General features: G+C 31.8%; 1 protein-coding gene across 1 annotated transcript; it reads left to right on the top strand.

Annotated features, from left to right (window-relative positions):
- Positions 1 to 1,028: 1,028 nt before the first annotated feature.
- On the top strand, positions 1,029 to 2,439 carry LOC108328652 (AT-hook motif nuclear-localized protein 23). The gene is made up of 2 exons (XM_017562546.2): positions 1,029 to 1,149; positions 1,300 to 2,439. Exon 2 carries the CDS (start codon positions 1,312 to 1,314, stop codon positions 2,128 to 2,130), a length of 819 nt encoding a protein of 272 aa, XP_017418035.1. The 5' UTR covers positions 1,029 to 1,149; positions 1,300 to 1,311; the 3' UTR covers positions 2,131 to 2,439.
- Positions 2,440 to 19,167: the final 16,728 nt, after the last annotated feature.

The following is a 19,167-nucleotide window of genomic DNA, read 5'->3' on the forward strand; positions in this document are numbered from 1 at the left end:
AATATGCGTAAATAAACAAAACACAATCCTCGTCGGGCTTGATGTCTTTAAAAAGTAGTCTAGATTGTTTTTTATGAAACACAATATCCAAACATACACACACAAAATCTAAGCTATTACAAGTAAAGGGTTTTGACTCTCTCAATATGTAATATGTAATAAGAAGGTAAAAAAGTGATTAAATTTTATTTACGGAAAGTGACAATATTAATAAAGTTCACTCCATAAACAAAAATACACTTTACGAATAATTTTTTCTTCTTTTCCTTCTTATCATTACCCCCTCTCTTTCACTTATATATTTTCTTTTAGCAGTGTGTAGGCCAGAGTCTATGAATACATTGTATGGATCGTGTCTTGTGTCTATCTTACAAACAGTAAAAACTTTTTAAAATTTCAAATTGATGTAAAATAAATTAGTCTTAAATACACAGCAGTGATTTACATTTCACAAGTTGTATTAATTTAGTTTTGCCAGCTGGTATGTGAAAGAAAATGACAAGGTTTCAAATGGGAATAATTCAACCCTAATTAACAAGATATACAGGAAGAGGTGAAGGTCGAGTCAAAACCTCTTGAAATAAGTCAAAAAACTGTTATAAACTGATGAAGAAGTATTTGTAACCCTTGGGTCAACAAGCCTGTGTTTATGTTCATTGATGACCTAGAGAAAACACAGACACAAACATTATATTATTACTTTTAGTAAAGTAATTGTTCAACATGTGCAAGAATTACTTATTAGCTAAGGGTTCAAATATTTTAGGTTTTCTCTTTGTCGAAAGGTAACCTAGGTTTCCTAAATAATCATCCAACCTATCTCTCTCTCTTCTCTCTCTTCTCTCTCTCTCTCTCTTCTCTCTCTCATCACCCACTCCCACATCCTCCAAAGATATAGACACAACATTTTAACTTCACCCCATGATTTAAAAACTTTATATAAATGTGGTTTTCAAAGAAATGAATAAAATAAGTACATAGTTTAATCCCATGATGAATATTTTATTGTTCCGTATACTTTTCTGGTTGTGAGAATGGCTGCATGTTGCCCACTTTATTTGTCTCTCTCTTTCCCTTCCAACCTCATCCCATTAATCCATTTTCTCTGCAGTACTCAATTGATCCCTTTGTTTTTCTATTCGTTTTGAGGTTTGAATCATTGGGCACTCCTAATACTTCTTTTAAAATTCCCTGTACATAATTTAATTTTCTTCATGTTACTATTCTCATTAAATTTCTGTTATTTTAATTGCTCCAATTTTTTTATTTCCTTTTGTTTTTCTGTTTACACTTCTTTAGAGCTTTGTGTGTATGGCCGGCATAGACTTGGGTTCAGCATCGCATTTTGTTCATCATCGCCTTCAACGCCCTGACCTTGAAGACGATGACAACCAACACGACCAAGACAACGACAACGTTAACAATCACGAAGGACTTGAGCTAGTTACCACAAATCAAGGTCCCGGTGATATTGTCGCTCGCAGGCCAAGAGGGAGACCTCCCGGTTCAAAGAACAAGCCTAAGCCACCAGTTATCATCACAAGAGAGAGTGCAAACACGCTTAGGGCTCACATCCTTGAAGTCAGCAGTGGCTGTGATGTTTTTGACTCCGTCGCTACCTACGCAAGGAAGCGCCAAAGAGGGATCTGTGTCCTCAGTGGGAGTGGCACCGTCACCAATGTCACGCTCCGGCAGCCGGCCGCAGCCGGCGCCGTTGTTACGCTTCACGGAAGGTTTGAGATCCTGTCTTTGTCGGGATCATTCCTTCCACCTCCTGCTCCACCCGGTGCCACCAGTTTGACTGTGTTTCTTGGTGGAGGACAGGGCCAGGTTGTGGGTGGAAACGTTGTCGGTCCCTTGGTGGCTTCTGGGCCTGTTATTGTTATTGCTTCATCTTTTACTAATGTAGCATACGAGAGGTTGCCTTTGGATGAAGAAGAATCTATGCAGATGCAACAGGGACAATCATCTGGTGGTGGTGGCGGTGGTGGTGGTAGCGGCGGTGGAGTCAGTAATAACTCTTTTCCTGACCCTTCTTCAGGGCTTCCATTCTTCAATTTGCCCTTAAACATGCCTCAGTTACCTGTTGATGGTTGGGCTGGGAATTCTGGTGGAAGGCAATCTTACTGATCCACCTTCTTTGGGGGCACAAAGGTGAGAAGTTGAATTCATATCATATCATACATATATTTTGCTTCCCTCTCTAAATTTCCTTCTTTCCTTTGAATTGTTTGTGAGGAAGTACTGATATTTATCTGTTCAAGACTCCTTTTGTTTGGCTAGGTATGTTGTAAGGACTCAGTTTCTAGGAACAACTGTAAAACGTGTTTATCTTGGTTGTTGGAGTTGCTAGATTAGTCCGTTGAGCATTAACCTTGAGATCAATAAATCATAGGCTCAAATCAATAACACAAATATATATATATATGTTTTGGATTACGATGTTCCGTTTTTGTTTTCATCTAACATGTTACAGTTCCTTGTTTCCATGATTTAGCATATCTCGGGAGGAACATGGTTTTTGGTAGTTTAAACCTAACATGTGAAAACATTATAACAAAAACTCAATGTTGAAGCTGCATGGATAACCTTCTGGCTCATCAAATAATCAAGACAAAATCACTTATCTTGTTTTGTTGGTATTCTAGCTAGACAATAATTAATTAAGGGAATCCTAACATTATTTCTTTTGACCGAGTGAAGTTGAACATCTCTCTCTTATAATTTAAGTAACTCCACCACAAACAAGTGGGGAAAAACTAATTATATATTTCTTTGTTTCTGTTTCCATTATTTCATTCATTAGACCGTTTGTTAGAAGTCGTATACATGTAATAACCTTAATTAATGTCTTTCCAACATATGAAATCTAAAGCTTCTAACCTTGATCCTTCTAAACAAAAGGAAAGTGTTTAAAGAAAAGCATATTAAAGAAAAAACAACGAAGAGTGGGAGGAAAGAAAAGTGTGTGTGTGTGTGTGAGATAGATCTCTAAGAGTGTTATAAAATACTTTAGGGAGTTACAAAAGTGTTTGGTTTGACATTATCCAATGGTTCAAAGCGACAAAACCTATTCAAGCAAATACTTTACGAAACTAAGAATATTTTGCAGCTTGTCTCGCAGTGGATGAACTAACTTGGATTGCTAGATTGAGCGACTAATTCAATTCTTTCGTTTTATACGTGAAATTCCTGAAGATAGGATTTAACCTAATTCAGACTTGTCGTACCTAACAGATTATGTTAAAAGCATAACATGAACTCTATTACAAGTTTTGCTTCCATATTTTGTGAAACTTTTCTTATGGTTATCACATGAAAATTTATAAAATTCACCCAAAAGTCCGCAGAAAACTCAGTTGTTATGAAAAAAAATGTTATTCATAAATGTTGTGAAATTATAACCGGATTATAATCATAGGTATGAGGGGATAATTCGTCATTTCTTGTCAAGGTTTTTGAGTTTGAATCACTTCGGTTGTGTTGTTCACATTTTCCTCTTCACCCCTCACATAAAACCTAATTTTAATTTGGATTTCTCTTAGCTAAAAATCTCTGCTATATATATATATATATATATATATATATATATATATATATATATATATATATATATATATATATATATATACATTCTGCATTATAACTTAATAATGACAGCAACATTTTACATCCCTTTCAATAAATTTTTTTGCTTGCTTGTTTCACTTGATCTTGTATCGTTTTCTTTGATTGATTAGCCTGGCTTGCGTTTTCAGTTTTCTCTTTGATTTAAACACCAAATTAACCTCTCCTCTCTCCTTTCCTTGTTTGCATCATCCCTAATCCACACTGTCATTATCCTTGGTAGGTTCAGACAACTTTTTCCTCACTTTTTTGTTTCTTTTTCCATTGTAAAATCATTCCCATATTTCATGCATTTTCTCATAAACAATTATAAGGTTCTCTGGTTTAGCAGTATGAGGTATCTTTTGTATCTTACCATAAACTTAATAAGATCACGTCCTGGAAAAGATTCAAACATGCATATGTAATTTGAAACCCTATCCAAAATTTCGCCTCCAAAATCTCTGTGTAAAAAAAATTGTAACATTCGATGTACCATGTTGAATTCGAACGATATGCTAAGGATTGAATAACTGAGTAACGATTTGGACAGCTTGAGATATTAACTATGTGATAACTTGTTATTACGTAAAACTATATCATTGACTTACGGAAACCACGTCAAATTAGAAGAGATTCCTTACAAATAAAATCTATTTGGGATAGTGACTTTGATACAAGCATATGTCATTTCCAAATTATTAGTAAGGAAAAACGCTTAAAGATACCATTTAAGGATTCAAATTCATAAGAGAAGTGGTGGTCAAAAGACGGAAAGAAGTTAAAATTTCTTACAATCTTAAAAGGTTGTGAAGAAATAATTAAGAGGGTGATAGGATCTAGAAAAGTAATAACTCAAGAGGATATTCTCTCCTAAATGATTTACAACAAATTACATATAAAAAACAAGGAATGGAGACAGTGTATGAAGAACAAGAACAACCCAAGATAGAACATGAGTAAAATATATCAACCCTGGGCTAACTAAAACAAACTTTATACGATATATTAATGTTTGTGGATATGATAAAAGAGGGTCAGGTATCCCAAATATAATGATGCATATCTAAAGAAATAAATACATTGTAAATTCCTAAATATGTTATTCATAACCATTTATTGCATTTCAATCAATCTAACATCTTTTATGGAGTTGTCATAATTTTTCCGTGAAAAATAGATGTAAGAATAAATTTCATCCTTAGTGCTCATAGTATAAATCATCATTGCAAAGAAAAGTTTTGACGTCGGTTATTTTGAACTTCACTTAAAGAAACATATACAAATAAATAAAAAAGGATGAACTTTTAACTCAGTTTTGAACGGAAGCCTAACCTTCTATATTAGGTTTCAGTTATCAAATAAAGCAAAACATAAAACCATAAAAAAATAATAGAAAAAAAAGAATAAACTTTGGTTATCAAAAAACGGAAACCTAATAATTTTTTATTTTAAAAATGATTTAATTTTAAGAAGAGATTAGGAGTTGGTTCTCCAAATAACCAAAACATAATCTCATAAAAATTAAATTATTTTTAAAATAGAAAAGTATTAAACTTCAATTATTACCGAAATGTAAAATATGTTTCTTTTTTATGTTTAATAATCGAAACCTAATGTAAACGTTTTTATTTTATATAATTTTTTGTTTTTCTTTATGTCTACATATCAAACCTGCTTGAAAAGAAAACAATTAGAAGAATATGCACACAAAATCTATTAATAACAATATATAAATGACAATGTTATACCACTATACTTTAAATAATTTACATATAAATGTTTCACGTACTATTCTACATTTCTATTATATATCTTACATGAACTTTTCTTTTATATATATATATATATATATATATATATATATATATATATATATATAGACTTATTGTGCATTTGTATAAGATTCTTTAATCTTTACACAAAAGACAATAATTTTAATTAGGTTTAATGTCTCGGGAGGTCCCTATTTTCGGCGTGAATCTCAAATAGGTCCCTTTTCTTTTCGGCGTCTCAATTAGGTCCCCATTTTTGTAAAATTGTAACAATTAAAGGCCTAACGTCAAATTGGACAAACGGCCGTTTAATTATTTATTACGTGGCATGGGCAGTGTTTTCAGCAATCACAGTGGCATTAAAAAAGAGTTTCAATTAAAAAGTATGAGGTTAAATCAGAGGGTACAGTGGAAAAATTTGATTATGATTCTCATCTCACGCTGACTTTCTATCAAACACCTTGTCTTCAACCTTCTCTTCAACCTCGTCATGTTTATCATCCCAAACCCCACATAACAAATCTCACCCCTTTCTATTTTTCAGCACAGATGTATCCACCCCTCATCACACAAACCTCGTCTTCTCTCTTCATTCTTTCCACTCTACACAATCTCAATTTTCCAAAACCATGGCACTTTCTTCTGCAACTGCTTCCTCCAGATTCATACTTTCCCCACCTGCATCATCTACAGTTTCTTCCATTCCCTCACCCAGTTCAATGCTGGACTGAGAAATAAAATTACCACTACTTTCTTCAGCCATCATTAACAAAATCGAGCCCAAGCCAAATCAGGATTTCGAACCTCTAAAGGAGTCACGCGTCAGTGACGGTGGTTGGGAACTGCAGCTGCACCGGCGCGAGCGGAATTGAACCACGGAGGCACTAGAGGCGGCCCGATTTGAAGCAGCGGCGGCGTGGCGACTGGATCCGAAGCAGCGCTGGTGGCGGTTGCTGGCGTTGGTCGCGTGTAGCACTGGCAAATCTGAGCCGCGTGCAGAGAAAGAAGAAGCGTCGCGACCGTCTTGATCCTGGTGACGAGCGGCGGCATGGGCAACGTCCTGGGTGGCCGGCGTCAGCCTCGCGCTCGAAGAATAGAAGACAGCGGCGCCGCGGTCGGTCGTGGTTCCGATGGCGCCTGAGGTCACCGTCGACGCCGAGACTGGTAGAGGTCGTCCCCTTTTTGCGGTGGCTGTGTGGGCAGAGGTAAGTATCTCTGGATTTCTCTCGTTCAGAAGAGAAGATGGAGAGGGGAAGATGAGTTTTCCCACTGTGCCCTTTCCTATGATGTTTTTAATACAAAACTCTTTTTTAATTCCACCTCTGATTTCTGAAAGCACTGCCCATGCCACGTAATAAAGAATTAAACGGCCGTTTGTCTAATATGACGGTAGGCCTTTAATTGTTACAATTTTACAAAAATAGAGACCCAATTGAAACGCCGAAAAGAAAAGGGACCTATTTGAGATTCACGCCGAAAATAGGGACCTACCGAGACATTAAACCTTTTAATTAATATATAAAAGATAAAGTTGCAAAAATTTCAATAAATTATAACTATTTCCAAATCGGTTATAATACGAACACGAACACGAATAACGGTTGTTATCCATTGTATAACATAGTAATTACGTCTATATGAACTAGTTTATTTCGAATACAATAATATATTAACACAATTATAAATAATCAAAAAAGAAAAGGAATCACATAATTATATATAATTGAAACAAAATATCAAACCTCAGAGGAATAATCATGAAAGTTTTTTAGTTGTAGTAGTTGATCTCTCTAACAACATGTTATATCCAACAAATAAACTATGAAAAAAGAAATGTTTTAAGATACATTTATGTAACAAAAGAAATTCATAAAATTAAGATTTTTATTTATATATTAATTGTTTAAGATGGTTAAGGAGAGACTCGTGTAACTAAACCATAAAACTTGTTTTCAGTGCTTGTTTAAGATAAAAATTTCTTAAATTATTTAGAAGGTTTAATACGTATTTTGGTCCCTCTTTTCGTAGGGTCTGTTCAAATTGGTCCTACTTTTTTTCAAAAGTTCACTAAGATCCCACTTTTCACAAAAACGATGCACGTTAGTCCTTTTTTAGGTTTAATACGTGTTTTGGTCTCTCTTTTCGTAGGGTCTGTTCAAATTGGTCCTACTTTTTTTCAAAAGTTCCCTATTTTGATCCCTATTTTGATCCCTCTTAGTGAACTTTTCGTATTTTGGTGAGCTGTACATTTTTCGTTGAGGTGAACTTTTGAGGGATCAAAATGTACAGCTCACCAAAATACGAAAAGTTCACTAAGAGGGATCAAAATAGGGATCAAAATAGGAAACTTTTGAAAAAAAGTAGGACCAATTTGAACAGACCCTACGAAAAGAGGGACCAAAACACGTATTAAACCTAAAAAAGGACTAACGTGCATCGATTTTGCGAAAAGTGGGATCTTAGTGAACTTTTGAAAAAAAGTAGGACCAATTTGAACAGACCCTACGAAAAGAGGGACCAAAATACGTATTAAACCTATTTAGAATTATCTTGTCAATCACATCTTTCCGTGGATAGGAAATGGTACAAAAAATATTCTTGCCTTTGTGCAACAAGGCTGCCAAAAATTTCGAGGACTAAATTGGTTAGGCCTATTTTTTTTTCTTCTATTTGGTACCAACAATAAGACTTGGCCCATGATTTTTGGTGGTATAAACTTTGCACATTTCTTCTAACAATAGGCCCAAATCATATTAATGAACTAAAGTTATCACTTAATATCATTGAATGTTAACTCTTTTAGAAACTACTTGACTGCACCTTTAGATGAAAATAAAGAAATTTTGTAAGCTATAATAAATACACTGTATCAAACTTAATAAATAAAATGTTTACATTCATAACTCACAGAAATACTTACATTTGTGGTTACAAAATTCAAGTTGTCATGAAGATATCTCATGTCCAAATGTTGATTAATAGTAACCGAATATGTGACGTAAATCATCCCTGGAAATCTTGTTTAAAGTTGTCTCAGATTGGTTTTATGAGACCAAGTTGTCATGAAGAAATCTTGATTTCTTCCTTTGAATTTTTTTCAAAATGTTTGTTCCTCAATTTGCAGCTAAAAGCTTAAACGCAAAAAAAAAAAAAAAGAATTTTATTTTATATATATAAAGAGTCTCTAAAGAACTTTTAGTAGAAAATTGAGAATTTTTCTTCATTAAGAGGACTTCTGTTGTTGGTTGTATCTTATGGTAACTAACAAAGCTAGGATGGTACTTATAAGAGAATTTCTCCAAAGCAATGGATTCATTAGGAAATGGAATTAATAGTCAGCTTTAATTATAGTTAATGTCAACAAAACTAAACTTTTGGTGGTATCATTTATCCAATAATAATTATAATCACACTAGTTTAATTTTAATTTTTTAACTTGTATAGTATGTTTTGGTTTTGAAGAACGCATATAAAATTAATTTTAAAATTTTATGAACTTAGGTTTCGGTTGTCAAAAACTGAAGTTATATACTTCGGTTATTAAAGAATGTTCTAAAATTTTCAAAATTTTTTAAAATTTTCATTTTATTATTTATTTTATCTAAATAGTACATAGTTGGGTGTAACATAACTGAAATCATATATCTCTTTTAGTTTCGATTATTTGAGAATTGATGTCGAAAGATGTGTCAAAATTTTTAAAAATTTCATTAATTTTTTTTCTTAAGATGTCATATGACTTTGGTGGTTAACTAAAATTTTAGAATTCTCACTCTTTTTTATTTGTTTATCTTAGTAGGACATATGGCCTAGGCTTTGAAATAAATGAAGCCATGTGTCCTTCCTACTTCGATTTTCTGCAAAACTGAGATTAAAATGTTGGTTAAAATTTTAAAATTGTCATTTTTTTTTATTTTATATGAATAGGACATATGGCCTAGGATTTTAAATAATCGGTGTTATATGTCTTTTCTGCTTTGATTGTCTAAGAAATCAAAGCCAAAAAATTTATTAAAATTTCAAAATTGCCATTATTTGTTTTTATTTGAACAAGACACATCGTCTTGGGTTTTAAACAACCAAGGTCATATGTCCTTTATGTTTCGATTCTTATAATAATCGATGCCAAAATGTTGATTAAAATTTTACAAATATCACTAAAATTTATAATTTTTTATTTTATTACCAGTTTTAGGTTTTGGTTTTACGAATAATTCATGTTATAGAGTAGTTATTGCTTCAGTTATTAGAATAATTGATGTCACATGTCTTTTTAGGGTTAAAATTCACGAAAGAAACAAAGATAAACAGTTGTGTTACAGTTTTCTTCTTCTTTTCTTTGTAAACCAGTTGCCGCATTCACTCTGTCAACTGCCAATGTCTCTGAACACCACCGTCATTGCATCATTAAACATTTCATTCCTCTTTGTGTTGCTTATGTCATTCGTCGTCTCTACCGCCTTAGTGAGTGTGATTCTCGTGTCTTGTTTTGTCCACTCTTGCTTTTCTTTGTTCACTCTTGCTTTGCTTTGCTTTATTGATGCTTTAGGAGGAAAGATGAATATGATGTCTGAGATGAGTATGATGTTTAGGAGCAAAGATGAATATGATGCTTGAGATGGATATGTTGTTATACTTTTGTTAAGATGTAAAGATAAAAAAGTAACTCTATATGGTGGCCTACCTCACTTAAAATGTTGTATTGATGTTGAAAGAATTGTTCTCTCACAGTAGCAGGTAATATTTTGTATTTTAGCAATACATTCACTTTGTAATTTACTATAAAAATAGAATTCATGTAAATTTAAAAAATACATGTACATTTTATTATGCATGACAATTAATGTAAAGTAAAAATAATATTATTATTAGTATACAATCTAATTTTGCTTTTATGAATAATATGATTATTTGTATTCAGGTATTATAATATTGTATTCAAATTGTGTAGTTCTCCAAAACACGGGTATTGTCACATCCTTCTCCATTGTAGCTCGCCTTTCATACTCCCAAGTTTCTATTATTCTCTTGAAAATTTATGTTTAATATGAGCCTATAAATTTTGTGTATGTTGTTTGTTTTTTGTATGTTGGATATGTGATTAATTATATACTTAAGTATATTGGTGTATTGAGTTAGTCTTAGTTTCTTATTTGAAATTCAATACAAAAATTATTTATTGTTCCGAGTTTTTTGAAGAAATATATGTTTTAAAAAACTTATATAAAAGGAAGTAGTACTAATAATTTATAAGTATTAAATCTTGAATTGTCCGGTTCGACAGTTTAAAAAGATTAATAATTTCTTCCTAATTTATTAGTGCATATATATTTTAATATACATGTCTTAAAATTTATGAATATTTACTAACTGTGTTTTGTATTTATTTTTGGATACATATTTGATTCTGGTTTACAATCACTTTCATTTCGTATAATAAATCAATGTGAAATGCTGACAAAATTTCATGAAATTTAAGATATGTTGTTTAAAATTAATATTTATAATGAACTAAAGAGTGAATAGTTTTTAATGGGATAAGATCTTGGATATATATAATAAATTTATTTTATTATGTAAAATATTATTTTATGATTTTTTATATAATTATTTTAATGTTTAATTCATTGTAAATATAATTTTACTAGTGAACTACATAAAAATAATTTAATAACTATAATATAATAATTAAATATTATTATTATAAATATTTTTCACACCTCCAACATGCATTAAAGTTTAAAAAATTGAAAATATTAACATGTTATCATAAATTTAGTACATGAACTAAAGTTTTATCACGAGACAGGTTGAATAATAAAATATTCGTAGTCAATTTGGATAAATGTTTGTCTTGTAATAAATATGTGCTTATAATTTCTCTAAGTTTACAATTAATTATGATCCTTAGATATTTTTATTAGAAATATTAGTATTAAAAATTTAAAATTTGAGTCTAATAGAATATTCTAAGTAGAATATGTAACATCCCAATTTTGGGATGTCATGGGTTTAAAATTTTTTTTGAAAACTTGACTCTGATATAATTGCAGAATATCAATTGTATAAAAATTTCTATTTATTTCAACTTAATTTAGAAAACTTCATAAATTAAATGTAACTATAAAGTGTTTATAAAATTTCATTACAAAACTATTAGTGCTGAAATTCAAATCTTATAGTTCTCTCAAGTATCTCGTCGTTCAACTTCGCTTTAGCTACACCTGTAATAACATCTACTCCCGTAAAAATACGACTCACTCGGTCACTCACCGACTCATATCTAATTTGTTGAAATCATTCACCATATATATTGAATCACTACCAGTTACTTACATACAACTTTAAGGTTAAGTGACACCTCCCACCACTCTCTTAAAGAGCTTCACCAGGACGGTACACTTCACGACACCATTACACTACAACATTTTCCACCATTCTCTCGAAGGCCTCATCGGTAAGTAACCCACTTCCCACCACTTTCTTAGAGCTTCACCGAGCAAGTATAACACTTCCCACCACTCTCTTAGAGCTTCACCGGGCAAGTATACCACTTCCCACCACTCTCTTAGAGCTTCACCAGGCGAGTATACACTTTCCACCACCCTCTTGGAGCTTCACCGGACAAGTATACACCCCACCACTCTACCCCAGAGAGCTTCACCAGGCAAGTACCAGGACTACTTTCACCACTCTGCCAAAGTCATTCAACATTCAAACGATATAACAACAATTTAAAATCACACCTAACAACATAACGTCATCTCAACCAGACACATATTGTCATATTATCTCAATCACACTACAAAACTCTACAATTTGTCGTAAAATAATACATCCCCACAAATAAAATTAATTTAATTATAAACTCAATATCATCATAAAATCCAAACCACCATTTAATTAACACTAAATGAGTTTTCCAACGTTAAAACTGTTTACTTTATTTATTTTATACTTTTATAGGTTATTCAGTTTCTAATTAGATTCTCCAAAAAAAACTTCTTATTATATTACCATAATTTCCCCTAACTACCTATAATATAATATTTAATTATATTCCAAAGAATTTATATATAAAAACATATATTGTACTTATCTAAAATCTTTATTTTAAATATATTATACGTCCTCTATTTAAAACGTAACAACACCGTAACTCCATAAACTAATATCATGAAATAATATTATAAGAATACTAATCAAATAATAATTATGACAACTTAATATAATATATTATTATATAGCATACAAAATCACAAAACTGAATAAATATATAATATAATATATAATATAGTATAATATATTATATGGTATACTATTTACCAATCCCACGTTGACCTAAAACCAAAAGAAATTCTACTACGTAACCCTCCAACATTTTCCCATATTCTCTTTTATTTCTAATTTCATTTAACCACACATGGTCCCACCCTTCTGTGTTTAAACATTTACTTACTCCAAGTAACTTACCTTTTTCCTTCACTTCTACTCTGTGTAACCCTAAAGGCCCACACCACTTTCACTCATTAAGGTCGTGAATCTTCACCACTTTATTTCATGCACTTGATTATGTTAAACATGCAAAACAATTTGGTTTCTCTCACCTATGCACACAACACATTACATTACATGAAACATCAAACCCATTTTCCAATGACCCAAGTTTTTCTTCCATCACCACAGTTTCGTTCAACTCAACATACAACTCTTCAATCCAACCTCAAGGATCCTTTGTCAAGATATTTAGCAACACACCCTTCCCTCGTGTCCTCTTCCTTTCTCACGATCGAAAACCCAAGCCAACCTCAATATCCTTTACTCTCTTCTCAAACGCTCAAGATATGTGTGAAAGTGGGTTCTAAGGTTTTCTTTTTCCTCTCACGTGCACGTGGCTATGGTGCTATCCTTCCAACTCTAATCTAATAACCCCTAATTCCTCTCACCCTAACACTTGCGCTTTAAATCTTGCTGGTGTTAGTTACCCTATTGAACTCTCTCACTAGACTAAGATTTTCCACTTTTAAACCTAAAAATAAAACTGAACAACTTACCCTATTTCTATTACTTCGTAACTTTCAGTTTGTGTAAAATAAAGCATTCACTAACTATTTATGTCCACTATTTCTCTCTCTTCCGAAAATAAGCCATGCACTGCTTCACTTTAAAAAAAATATCTTTCTCTTTCATTATTTTAACTTTGAAAAATGCTTCTTTAACAACTTTTTTTTCACAACAAACTATGTGATACTGTATGATTGGTCTGTTTCATGTATATGAATATCAGTAAAATAGTAACATTTGTTAAAAAAGTTATTAAAATATCATGTCCTTTAACTTTTCAAAGCAACCCATAATTTTCTACGTTCTCTCTTGCACCCAGAGAGAAGCTTCCTGCACTCCACGAATTCTTCCTGCACCTCCAAATTTCCCACACTACCCTTCTGACCATTGCAGACCTACACACACTAAAAAAGAGAAAGAATTTTTTAATGTTTTAAAAGCAAACCCTAAACCCCCAATCCAGACTCTCTGCACCTTCCCTCCAAAAAATGTTCTCCTCCTCCTTCAATTCCAGTAAGGTGCAGAAGCTCTTTTGATTCCATCTCTAGCTACTCCATCTCTCGCTCTCTCCTCCCTCCCTTTCTCACTGCACCTCTCTCTATGTCTCCTTCACCATCTGAGTGATCTCTTCTCTCGCGGGCAAAGACAATTGTGTTCGGTCGAGGCCTTAACCGCGCTCCGAAGCACAGTTAAGACCCTGCGCAATTTGAACCCGGTAAAGACTCTGTGCATGCAAAAGAAATGAGAGAAGATTAATGTACTAATAAACATGAAATGATACGTGTGTGCAGCCAGTTAAAAAAATAGTCCCGTACAGTGAAATCGTATTTAGAAGTGCCACATCCCTAAATCGCAGTTCGAAGTGTGTTGGGGTGAGCCGAAAATTGAATTTCAGTCTCCTGTACCAGCGTTCCAACTGCCTCACGAATAATCGCATCTCCAACGGCGGAGTACGTGTTTACTTCAAACAATAATACACTAAACTTGAAAGGTTTCGTTCATTTTTCCTCAGTACCACCAGCTTTCTTCCTCCTCTACTACTATCCACAGACACAATCACTACAACTCTAAATCTAGAAAACAATATAATAGTAAAAAAGTAAAAAATGAGAGTGAAAAAAATAACAATAGCGAGAGTACATGAAGGACAAAACATAATATTTAGGGTTTAAATCATTTAGGTTTGTTAGAGGTTAGAAGGGTTGCTAATAATTAAGAAATCATTAATTTTTGTTTTACTTTTAATAAATAAAGAATAAATATGTAAGACAGGAGTTGCAGGAAAAAATAGGTGAGGTGTGCAGGAAGAATCACTCAAACACCTAACCTTCCCCACATCTCATTTATTTTCTCTCTCTTTCCACTAAGTGGGTCCCACATGAAAAATTTAGAAAAAAAATGGCCAAACAGGGAAAAACACTCACAACTAAGAGTTGACGTCACAACATTTAAGCCTCACACCATAACATCACCACTAAACCAACTTACTTTGAGTGAAATATAAATACAAACAACCATATATAATTCTTATTTCATGTTTATTTCATGTACCATAAAGACAAAATAATATAATTATAATTAATTTTTATTTACCAATTTAATACTTTTATCACACAAATACACTACGGAATTAATTTATCTTAGAATAATAAATAAATAGGTAAATAAAAATATATTTTATTTTTATTTTCTACGGATATTACACAATAATATATATAATGTCATTAAGTTTAAAAGTTTGATCTTAAAAAGAATTTTAAAACAAAAAAGAAACATATTTCTTTTCTTTAAAATATTTTTTCACCGACAAATAAATAATAAATCAATAATTAAAACATAGGATACAATATTTTTACATGAGAATAAATTGAAAAATAATTTAAATGTGAATAAAAATAACAATTAAATGCCTAGCTACCATACACAACCTTTCCAACATTCTCATTAATTGTATGTTTGCATTGAGGAGGCATTATAATTCAATGTTCCACCGTGCATTTTATAGCTTTCTATTTCAGTTTCATTCACTAAAAAATATTTTGAGAACAATTTTTTAATTAGAGATTAATTTAGAGAACAATACTTTCATAATTAAAACTTTAATTACTAATTTTAGTGATTATTTTAAATATCAATTCATGATAAAAAAAATTTAATTTCTAATTTAGAAATTAATTATAATTTTTGGAAAATTATTTTAGTTATTAATAATTTTCAGTTTATAAATTAATATTTAAATTGGTCATCATAAAATTAATCATTATTCAACAATTTTTTTATCAATCTTTTAGAGGACTTTGCATGTTTATGTTTACTTGTCAAGAAAAATTAAAATACATATTTAATTAAATTTTAAGTTATTACAAACAGGAATCTAAACTTTTAAAATGTTTTATTAACAGTCTCTTTTAACAATCACTGCTATACATAAATTAAAAACAGTATTTTTTTTATAATTATAATCAGGAGTTTAAACTTTTAAAAATCTTTATCAAAATCTAACAAATACTTTATTAAACTACAAGTTCTTGACATTAAATAATAAAACTTACATTCGTTAATTTTTATCATTTTATATCATTATAAATATTTTGTAGAAATGTTAAACTTTAAAATATTACAAATTTAATTGTATGAATTGTTATGATTTAAAAAAACGCATAAATGTGAGTATGCTTTGTGTTGATATCCAAGTGTGATAGTTGTAAAATGTAATGTTGATTATGTTATGCCACTTGTATGTTATTAGTTGTTTATTTTTTTGTATTTTGGAAGGATTAGAAATTGTCTAACCGGCTCTGCCAGATTCAATTTCTTGTTTCCCCAAACATTCTATTGTTTTCCTTATTTAATTTTATTGTATTTTGGAAGGATTAGAAATTGTCTAACCGGCTCTGCCAGATTCAATTTCTTGTTTCCCCAAACTTTCTATTACTTCAGTTATTTATTTTATTGCACTTTTGGAAGGATTAGAAGTTGTCTAACCGGCTCTGCCAGATTCAACTTCTTGTTTCCCCAAACTATTTATTGCTTTACTTATTTATTTTATTGCATTTTTGGAAGGATTAGAAGTTGTCTAACCGGCTCTGCCAGATTCAACTTCTTATTTCCCCAGACATGTATTGTTCTTGTTATTTAATTATATTGTATTTTGGGATGGATTAGAAGTTGTCTAACCGGCTCTGCCAGATTCAACTTCTTGTTTCCCATGAATGTTTATATTAAGATTATTCTTATGATTGTCAAATATTGTATTCTTCTATGACCATGTATAGTAATATCTTATTATGGGTAATTGTTTATAATTATCTTATATGAATTCTATAATGAATGAGTTTCTTGGCTGAAATTGATCTTGTTGGAAGGTCTGGAGTAAGGATTCTGTAATAACTTGTATATGAGTATTAAATAGATGTAGTGATACTATTTGAGGTTGTTGTAAGAGGAAGTAAAAATATTAAAATTAGGCATTTTAGATTTAGAGCATAAGCGAACAAGGTAGATAATTTAAATAAATAAATTGTTAATTATTGAAAGCCTCCCTTTGTTGGTAGGATAGAGGAACCTTAAAAACCTGAGTTGGCACATCCCTGATCATAGAGCAGCCCTGGCCTGGTCCAGTCAGTTGTGACTAGTCATATGTGTTGGCGTCGAAGGTGAGTTTGATGCGTTCAGACATCTGGGTCCTCTCCGGTGACCAATTGGGGTAAAGAAAGATCTCTAATAGGATGAAATTAAAATAAAATAAGTTAATTGGAGATGCATAAAGTTATCATGGTAAAAACTTCATATATATTTTATTTATCGTTACATTGAGTTCAGACTTTAATACGTAGTGGCTAAGATATGATGAAATGTTTTGGCTGATCTATGAATCTTTAATTGGTGAAAATATGTTGAGTTATACTCGTTATGGTCAAAAATGAGTTTATAATATGAAGTATGATAGCTGGCGATATGTTTAATTTATTGACACCAAAATAGGTTATTGTCAAATTATGATTAGAGAATGAACATGATTGAGTTATGTGGAGAAGAGGTTATGAATTGTTGATTTGATGAAATGTTGGAGTGGATAAGAGAGTATGAAATGTTGATGTGATGAAATGTTGGAGTGGATATAAGAAATTATTGCTTATGAAATGATGTTTCCTACGGGAAGTAGTATGTTCGGTTATACCATGAGAGCTTGGTATGAACAAAGTAACACCTGAGGTTAATGAAAGCAGGCAGCAAGTGGTCTGACCATAAGGCTTTGACATAAATATGTGGTTCATAAGTTTTATAGAAGCAGGCAGAGAGCGGTCTGACCATAAGGCTTCAGAGAGTAAAACATAGTATACAGGTGAGGCTTAAGGAAGCAGGCAGAGAGCGGTCTGACCATAAGGCTTCGTGAGTAAGCATAGTATAAATTGTAAGGTTTATGAAATTGAGGAAGATGATTTTGATAATGATGAATTAATGACATCGGGGTAATAATATTTGAGTAATTGTAGAAATAAATGATTAAACTATGCTTATTACAAGTTTAATGATTGATTTGATATGGTTGGCTTACCCTTATTTGTTTATGCTATGATCATATAACTCATGTTATATGTGATTAGATAATGTTGCAGATGTGGTTGAAAAAGCTTAGAGATGAGAGAGATGCGGGGAAAACCTTTCATGGATTTTTGTAAAAAGAATAAATTTGTATTGGGAGGATTATGTTGTGTAAAATTTAAAAGTTGAAATGTCAACGGTGAATACTATATTGTTTAAAGTTTGTAAGTTTGGTATTGTACTTTGGAGTAATTGAAATAAAGTTTGATTGTTTATATGAGATATCGAATTAATTTAGTCTCTACTATCAGTAATACCCTTTAAAATATTTGGGTGTTACATTATGGTATCAGAGCAATGGTTTTCGAAAGTATTTTGGGACTATGGGGAGTGAAATTATTATTCTTAGTAAAACTATTAATTGTTATGATGAAAACGACTATTGGAGGAAATTGATATCATATGCTAAATTGTATTGTTATCTTTTTGAAGAAATCATTTAAACTCGACAAAGATGCAGCAACAACAAGTTGATCAAGTACCTCAAAATCATTCTAGCTTGAATGACTTCTTAAGGCATGATCCAACTAAATTTAATGGGGAGGCTACTCCGGATGAGGCTGACTCTTGGCTAAGGCAGAACGAGAAGATTTTTCGGGTAATAACTTGCTCAGAAGAACAAAAATTAACTTATGCATCATTTCTTTTGGTGGGGGAGGCTGAATATTGGTGGGAAAGTATGCAACAGTTGATGACGGTTCGTGGTGAGGCTGTGAATTGGGAGAACTTTAAGATAAGGTTCTTGGAAAAAATATTTTCCAAACAGTGCAAAATTTGCAAGGGAGGCGGAGTTCCTGACCTTACAACAAAGGAGGTTATCAGTACAAGAGTACGTAGTAAAATTTAATTATCTCTCGAGGTTTTATACTCAGAATATCACAGAAGAATGGAGATGTCGAAAATTCGAGGGAGGACTAAGGCATGAACTGAAGAAGGTACTTATGCCATTGGAAATACAAGAGTTTCCAGCATTGGTAGAGAAAGCCAGAATGATAGAATTATTGGAGTTTGATCCAAGTAGAGTTTCCAGACTTGCCAAGGGAGAATCTTCAATGAAATTCAACAAAAAACCTTATGAAAAACCACAATTATCATATCGAGGAACAGTGAAGTGTTT

This window comes from Vigna angularis, chromosome 2, assembly GCF_016808095.1.
Source record: "Vigna angularis cultivar LongXiaoDou No.4 chromosome 2, ASM1680809v1, whole genome shotgun sequence".
NCBI lineage: Eukaryota > Viridiplantae > Streptophyta > Magnoliopsida > Fabales > Fabaceae > Vigna > Vigna angularis.

Coding starts and splice junctions, on each gene's coding strand:
- LOC108328652 (XM_017562546.2), top strand. CDS start 1,312: ATGGCCGGCATAGACTTGGGTTCAGCATCGCATTTTGTTCATCATCGC.